Raw genomic sequence first — 8,823 nt, forward strand, 5'->3', positions numbered from 1 at the left:
GTGTAAAGCCAGTAAACACAATCAAGGACATTTGTATAATTATAATAAACATGAAAGTCAATAATTGAAATGACCACCTTCAGTCTTTAAAAGATCCTAAACTCACTTATAATAATAATGGATTGGATTTATATAGCGCTTTTCAAGGCACCCAAAGCGCTTTACAATTCCACTATTCATTCACTCTCACATTCACACACTGGTGGAGGCAGCTACGGTTGTAGCCACAGCTGCCCTGGGACAGACTGACAGAAGCGAGGCTGCCATATCGCGCCATCGGCCCCTCTGGCCAACACCAGTAGGCAAGTAGGGTAAAGTGTCTTGCCCAAGGACACAACGACCAGGACAGAGAGCCCAGGGATCGAACCGGCGACCTTCCGGTTACAGATGCGATTCCCAACCCCCTGAGCCACGGTCGCCTCATTGTATACAAGTTTTCTAATAAATTCTTTAAGGAAAAACTCTCCAGGCTTCCTGAAAGACGTTCAAAGTTCTTCTTTGGATGCTGGCTGCCTTTTATTCTGTTCTGTGTAACGATCATCATAATAATGTTGAGGTTTATGCTCAGGGTAGGCCAATCCATGACTGATAGTGTTCCATTGTGTGTTTTTTGTGATTCACTGGGAGCCAAACAGTACTATCTTATATAGCATCTTACACCTCACAATGTTGTGATTGCATTCTTCTCTTCAACGCTCGGCAAATATTACTCATGAAGAATGATTAGTGGTTACTGTAGTTCGAATTTTAATGATCATGAGTCATTGTCAGGCTAATGGCTCATTAGGCTATGATACCAGTTTTGGTCATTTTGCAACTGTGCTGTTTATAAGGCTAAGGGAACCTGCAGTCTTAAAATGGGATATCTTCTTAGTTCGCATTTGGTTTGTTTTCTATGTTCTATTCTGAAAAAAAATATGGGTTTACGAGATTTGAAAATCATTTCATTGTTTTTTCTTTTGTTTTTTTTTTACAATTTACACAGTGCCCCAGATTATAGTTGGAAAAAACATGTTATCCAGAGATATTTGCAGAAATAAAGCCTGTTTATAATGCTGTTATTGTCATGATTCTGGGTTTTGACCCTGCACTTTGACTTTTGAATCATGACAATAACAGCATTATAATGTTTTGAACATTCATTTAATTTATTTGATTTAATGTTACTGTTTGATACAAAGAAATTCTCTTTATTCTGCATTGTGCTGAAAATAAAGGATGACATCTTGTGTTTTGGTGCTTTTATTATCTGGTTGACAACAGAATATACACTGGTCAGGCAGATCAGCTCATTACAGGCAGCTTATACACAATATACTACAAAAGAACAGCCATATATAAGATAGGAGTGCTAAAAAGTACTCTGACATGTGTTTCTTGAACTTTTAAAACAGACAGGGGCATTTATGTACTGTAAATATTTGTCTGAACATAAAACTCATTTATAAATAAATGGATGTTGTTGTACATCTTTTTATTACAGCTGTGGTTGTTTCTGAGCCTCTTAAAAACAATATATTTGTAGATACTAAAAAGTAAGTCTGAGTTCCCCTGGAAGGTCATTCTGCTTGTGAATGCCTAAATATGACCTTAATCATCCTCATTCAGTGGTCTTTTTGCAAAAGGTTAGTATCCCTGCTCTGTGTAGAAACAGTAGTGGTAATACCAGACTGCAGGGCACAGTAAGCCAGACTGCAGACACAACCACAGCACATGCAGTGAGGTTCTGGACTGATTCATTAAGTTGGCTACTGACCAGGATTCCCACAAATCTCAACCACAGCGCTCCCATTATGGCAGTGATTGTGTGGAAAGCCCTCTTCTTTGTTTGGTCCATGCGCTCTCTCTCCTGATCCCCTTTCCCTGGGCCTGGACGAATTAAAATGCAGAGAACCGAGAGACTGCAATAAGTGGCAACACATACGTAGAAAACCAAGAGGCAGCAATGTGTCGTGAAAGCCAGAAATTTGTTGAACAATTTACTAAAACTGAGTGATACAAAACAAAACAGCCAGACACACCCAGTGCTGATGTTTCTGACCCTCACCCCACCCTCCTGTCTCAGACCCAAGTAAGTAATGGGGTGAACAACAGCCAGGTAGCGCTCTATGCAGGTGAGGACGTGAAATAGATTCTGCCCAGGTGAAGAGAAAGCAAATATGTCCTGTCCTACCTGTTTTATCTGTGAATCATTTATCAAAGCACCAACACAATAAAAGAAAGTCCCCAGAATAGCTATCAGCTCTAGTGCAATCACATTATAGGTGAAGACATCAGAGTGGCTCATCATCACTGCTGTGGAACCAGAAAGTTGTTTTCTCCATCGCTGGTAGCCCACGTAGAGAACAAAGATGAAGAGAGGGAGAAGTGAGATGTTGGACACAGAGAAAGCTGTGAAGATCAGATGACTAGTTCTGGATTCTGAGCAGTAAGTCAGTAAATCAGCAAATAAATTGGAGATGTTGAAGGAGGTGTTGGTGGACATACTGCCTGAAAGTAAAAACAAACAAGACAGGATAAATGGAGGGGGTGAGCTCAAGAACATCAAACAATGGAAATAAGTCAGTTTAAGTTACAGAAGTGTATGTCTATATGTGACCAAAGGGCAAGACCAATACTTCTTCATCCCCAAATCTTTAAGGAAGTCAATTAATTGAGGGTTTCTTATCATCACTCTGGAATGATGATAAGAAAAAAATAGTTGAATTGTTTCAAGTAATTCACAAAGTCTAAAGCAGCTGATTTTGTTTGTTTTTAAACCCAATTCTAAATATAATCAGCAACTGCTGGAAATACCAAAGTCTAACAAGGTCTAACATATACATGTACCACAGAAGTCATTAAACAGCACTCACCATACAAATAGTCTTCAGTGAATGTTTGTTTGATTCTTCAACCTAACTAGCTGCTGTTTGTAGACATTTGGGCAATACTTTAATGGTTGCGTGCTGAGGCTGAAGGCATTTTTTAACATGTTCAAGTGACAGATGGCAGAAATGAAAGGCTTTTGCATATTGCACTTGTCCTGATTTTGTATGTTGTATTCAGTAGGCAAATTTTCTTTTTGCACCTTTCAGTTTAACATGGGGCCTGGCATAGGTAATTAAAGCGTCAATGAAGTTAAAATGTGTTTCTAGATAAGAATCATGACACTTACAGCGAAAATGTGGACAAGTCATAAAACCTTTTTATTTTAATACATTTGAATGTTGATTACATGGATGCTATTTCAATGCCCAATTGAACACTGGAATTAAAATAAATTTAGATCAATCTTCCAATAACCTTTGCTACATAGCTACAGTATTTATCCTGCATTTTAAAAGATGTTTGCATTCACAAAGCAACGAGAAACACCAAAGGGATGTGTGACCATGACGATGAGCTTTTCTGATCAGTGAGAAAAAAAAACATGTTTTAAATGAAAAATCTTGGTGCCACACAAAGGGGAGTTGTCCGAGATTTTTAGTAGCATGTGAACTTTGAAAACATTGCAGCATATTTGTTTAATAACATGAAAGAGAATGAAAAATTTGTATCCACAGGAAGCTTCTTGAAAGCAAGAAATACAACATTTGTGAAGTTGTACGATGGAATTTTCATATTGCTTTGTATGTGTGAGTGGAAAAAGTTACTCACAAAGATCTTTGTGCACATATAGTAAATCACACGATTTACTATACATAGTAAAACTTAATCTAGGTTTATCATATCAGTGACATTTGTAGATTTTTTTAGATTAATTTCAGTCCATGGCTCAGATTTTCTGTCTTGTTGCAGGTAGTAATGCAGGTTATTTTGCAATGGCTGCAGAGAAAAAGCAATATGAAGGTAAACTTTGACAACAATACAATACATGCTTTAACTCCATACCTTTATGACAAGATGAATGTTTTACACAATAAATAAACTTAGAGTAAATGTAACTATTTTTCAGTGGAAACTTATTGGTACTGATTGTGGTGAAGAAAAGTAAGAAATCAAATGCTTCTGTAAATTCAAATAGCATAAGAGACCTACATGCAGATCTGCATCTACAAACCAGTTGCTACTATTTATAAGCAGACATCCGATATTGGTGATGACATGACATAGCTGCTCACATCAAGCAGAATGTGATTCCAAAGCTAAGTTCATCAAATGCTTACTCAAAGATCCTTTTTTGAAGATTATATTTGATCAGTGATTCTAAGCCTTCTAAATGACCTCATTCACCTATACACAGTCTGACTGAGGACACACACAGGTGTTCGGATTTGAATAAGCAGCAGGTTTAGTTTGTTGAATTTGAATCCTGTCAGATAATGACACAAAACATAAAGAGATTTTTATCAGATCTGTTTATAAAAATATCTTCTTTAAGAATTTAGACTGTCTATAAATCTGTAGAAATAAGCCACGTCAGTTTATGTCAGTATCATTAAGTCTGGAATGGTGCCTGTTGCATTAGTTTAATATTTAATATAATGTCACACCAATAGGGGAAAATGCCATGTGTGAAATTTATAGTTAGGTCTAAATATTTCTAAACACTGACATAATTTCCCACAGCTCAGAAACAAGCATTTCACTACATGTTGTGCTCTGTATAATTGTGTATGTGACAAGTAAAGGTTGTTTGTTTCTTTGTTGTTTGTTTGCTTGTAATTCTTGCTTTACTACTTATAGTTGTACTTCAAGTATTTAAACACACATACAGGTGGATTGCTTGCATTGCTTCGCCATTAACAAGAAATTTAATGGTATTTTGAAGTTCTGGCCTGTGCCAATAAATTAAGATCAGCATGTTCCACACAGATGATTAATCTTTACTAATGGATCTATAACTCTGTAGTTGATTTTTCCCACCTGGAGAAACACTTATGTGCCCAATAGTACATTACATATACAAACACTGGGTGCATTGCATATGTACAATCACATGCAGATGCAATATTTGGACTACATGCCCACCCAACTCATTGACTTTAAAGGCACAGAAGAGGACATATCAAGAAGCAACATTTCATTAGTTTATCATTGCTAAAATGTACATGTTCGTGTGGAAGACAGCTAAATTTACAATCCTAACTGGACTATGTGCACAAGATGAAATATATGATGTGAATGTCAATACCATCGTTCCCTCGAAGCTGGACAGGAAACTGCAGGATCTAGGATTGAGCAGCTCTCTCTGCAGCTGGATCCTTAACTTCCTGTCTGACAAACACCAAGTGGTCAGACTGGGCAGCATCACCTCATCCGCCGTCATAATGAACACTGGTGCTCCACAGGGGTGTGTACTGAGCACTCTCCTGTACTCACGCTACATCTACGACTGCACGGCCACTAGCAACTCCAACATCGTTGTGAAGTATGCGGACGACACTACAGTGGTGGGTCTTATCACCAATGGTGATGAGACGGCCTACAGGGAGGAGGTCAGCACCCTGACCCACTGGTGCCAAGACAACCAACCTACCCTCAACGTCGCAAGGACAAAGGAGTTGATAGTGGACTTCCGGAGGTGCAGAGAAGTACACACCCCCATCACCATCGACGGAGCTGCTGTGGAGAGAGTGAGCAGCTTCCGGTTCCTTGGTGTACATCTGTCGGAGGATCTTACATGGCCAGGACACATAAACAAAACAGTGAAGAAGGCGCAGCAGCGCCTCTTCTTGCTCAGGAGACTGATAAGATTTGGCATGAGCCCCCGCATCCTCAGGACCTTCTATCACTGTGTCATTGAGAGCATCCTCACTGGATGCATCACCACCTGGTATGGCAACAGCACCGCCTACAACTGCAAAGCTCTCCAGAGAGTGGTGAGGTGAGCTTCCCTCCCTCCAAGACATCTACAGGTAGCAATGCCTGAGGAAAGCGGGAAGGATCATCAAGGACTCCAGTCACCCCAGCCATAAACTGTTCAAACTACTTCCATCAGGAAGGAGGTTCTGCAGCATCCGGTCCTGTACCAGCAGACTGAGAGACAGCTTTTTCCATCAGGCCATCAGACTGTTGAACACTACATAGACCCATGTGATGTGACAATAAAAGTGATTTGATTTTGATCAGTGGCCATCACACTTATATCTGGAGCCTGAAAAATGTACATTCATACATGGCATGACATATTGCATTTCATGGAAGTGACAAATTTTGTTTATAAGTTGCCTTTTTAATGTGTGTTTTTATAGATTTTAATTTTTTAAAGATGTTTCTGTGATGTACTAAATGTATTTATTTGTTTGGCATTGTGCTGCAATGAAAAACTTACAATAATTCAATAATATAGATTAACTTGGACAATGTCGATGAAACATTTTGCACCCAAAAGGCAGAGGATGATGCTTATCATCGCACAAAAAGTTGGACTTCTGGACATGCTACAGGGAGGTAGAAGTTACCGTATTTTCCAGATTATAGGGCGCACTAAGCGAAACAAAACAGTCAGATGAGTCGAACTTTACTCAGCTCATTCTTCTTGCTTCCTCTACTTCCATTGATTCATTAATGTTGAATTGTCTGGCAGCTGCTCTATTCCCATGTTCTTTATGTCTGTCTCCACGTCGGTTGAGTGTGAAGTGCATATGAGAGCATGAGGGTGGGAATGGATGTTTGTGTCTGTGTGTGCCTGTATGTCTGTGTCTATATGTCAGGTTGGGTATCAGTCGCCACCTCTCTGGGGACATCTCGGGCCCTCCAAGGTTTGGAGGCCTATCTCCCCCACCCACCATCACTACCCCTGCCGGTGGCGGACTCCCTCAGGTGTCGGTGCGTTGGTGGTTCTTTGTATCTGGGGGTGGGCGTCCAGGTACACACCGGCTCACTCCTTGGCGGCCGCTTATTTGGGGCTCGCTCGGGCCACTTCGGAGGTGGGGTGCCCCCGGCCTCTCGGCCTGGGGCTCGGTCACTCAGGCACAGCTGGCTGCCGGCGGAGCTCACGGGCGCGTCACTGCAACTCCCCCTGGCTTCTGCTCCGCGGCTGCTGAGTGAGCCCTCATCTGGGATTCTCCTTAGCTCTTACTGGGACAGTGGCGCGGCTGCCCCTCTGTTGGTCTTCCTTGGTCTCTTGTGTTCTGGGGGCCTCTGGATGTCTGGAGTTTTGATCTCCTCCATACCTGCTTCATGCCCTGGAGGACGGGGCTGTGGCTCCCCACACTCCCTAGCAGATCGTTACATGGAGAAACCTTTGGAATGCAAGCATGCTGATCCACACAGGTATGCACACAGGTGTACACACGGGTATTCACAGACGCGGACTACAGCTTTCTTGGCTGCTGCCTCAAAGCACATTGTGCGCTGTCTATCTTGCGTGCTGCACAATATCGTTTATTATTTAGTAACTATTGATATCTACTGCTAGCTAGTTTATTGTGATGGTGCTTTTTTTTTTTCTTATTATGTTGCTCTTTGTTGTTTGCTTTCTCCTCTGCTTTTTTTTTCTCCATACAGGTGACCCAGGAGTTTTTTTTTTTTGTTTGTTTGTTTTTTTTCTCTCTTCCCCCCCTTCTCACTGTCTCTTCTCCCCTTTGGTTTTCTTTTTCTCTCTCCCTCTCTTTCTTTCATTCTTTCCCCCTGTCCTATCCCACAGTCATATCTGTCCCGTTTGTAGCAACTGAAAATAAAATAAATTCATAATTATAATAAAGGTCAATATGGCAAGGCCATGATGATCCACTTGGTAAAATAAATCCGCTTGGCATCTTTCTTGGCCTCAAGACAACAATTCTGATGGCTAAAGATCCAAACGGGACAAAAAAAAAAAAAAAAAAAAAAATGAATACCACCTTTTTAAACGGTAACTGTAACGGAATACAGTTACTCATATTTTGTATTTTAAATACGTAACGGCGGTACATGTATTCCGTTATTCCCCAACACTGCTCCTACTGCACAGCTCACCACTGTCACTGCCATTTTCATATGTCCAGCCCCAGGCTCAGCTGGTTCCCTTTCATGCCTGCTTTGCTCATGCAATAACAGAGTTCTTGTCTTGGGACACTATCATATGATTTCTTCAGACACACAAAGATTGCAGCACCTTCTGACCTTCTCTATACTTCTCCATCAACACTCTCAAGGAAATCATTGTATTGATAATGTTTTTCTTAGCATGGAGAGATGGTGATTGTCACCTCTGTTCTCAACCTCTTAACGTAGTATTTAGATTATGATGATTGTAGATTTGTCAGATTACAACCATATTGAAATCAAATAGTGACTGATATTGAAGAATGTGGATTTTCATGTGAGAATGACCTGATGAGAAATCTAATTCAAGTGAAGGTATATAATATGAGTGAACCATGAAATGGTTCGTGTTAGTTTTATTATTTATTACCACCACCAAGTAAACTCCTTAGTTTTATGTAAAACTTAAAACGAAGTCTGCTTTTGTTCAGTGAAACATTAGGAATGAACCATTACTTCATCTAAAGATTATAGACAACTATCACCACTTGGGGTCACAACTGTTCTAAAAACGTGTTGACACTGACCTGGTGCTGAGTTATGAATAGGTGAATAGGACATTGTTTTTCATAAAAAATGGAAAAACCTTGCTGTGAATCTCACGGTAATACTACAGACAAGGAAAAAAGAAGGGCCAGGAATATATTTTTTTTTCAGGGAGATCAAAAGCCCCATAAACAGGCGACTGTGTCTTCACTTCATGTATGTGACATAAAATTAATGATTCCTGGCGAGTAATTGGCCTAATTTGAATGGGCCAATAGGTGGACGTTATACCTGAAAGACAAGAGAAACAGAAGAGCAACATTGCCACTTATTGTGACATACAACACATAACATATTTAATCTGTTACATGTACAAGGTGTCCT

At 40.2% G+C, this 8,823-nt stretch overlaps 1 protein-coding gene across 1 annotated transcript; it reads right to left on the minus strand.

Moving 5' to 3' along the window:
• Positions 1–1,600: 1,600 nt before the first annotated feature.
• On the minus strand, positions 1,601–2,485 carry LOC146579042 (uncharacterized). Its single transcript, XM_085267886.1, has one exon. It carries the CDS (start codon positions 2,483–2,485, stop codon positions 1,601–1,603), a length of 885 nt encoding a protein of 294 aa, XP_085124012.1.
• Positions 2,486–8,823: the final 6,338 nt, after the last annotated feature.

The sequence above is a fragment of the Mchenga conophoros genome, linkage group LG3, assembly GCF_057382185.1.
Source record: "Mchenga conophoros isolate Kocher_MC1m ecotype Shallow Benthic linkage group LG3, M_conophoros_male_GT1.1, whole genome shotgun sequence".
Classification (NCBI taxonomy): Eukaryota; Metazoa; Chordata; class Actinopteri; order Cichliformes; family Cichlidae; genus Mchenga; species Mchenga conophoros.

Coding starts and splice junctions, on each gene's coding strand:
- LOC146579042 (XM_085267886.1), bottom strand. CDS start 2,485: ATGTCCACCAACACCTCCTTCAACATCTCCAATTTATTTGCTGATTTA.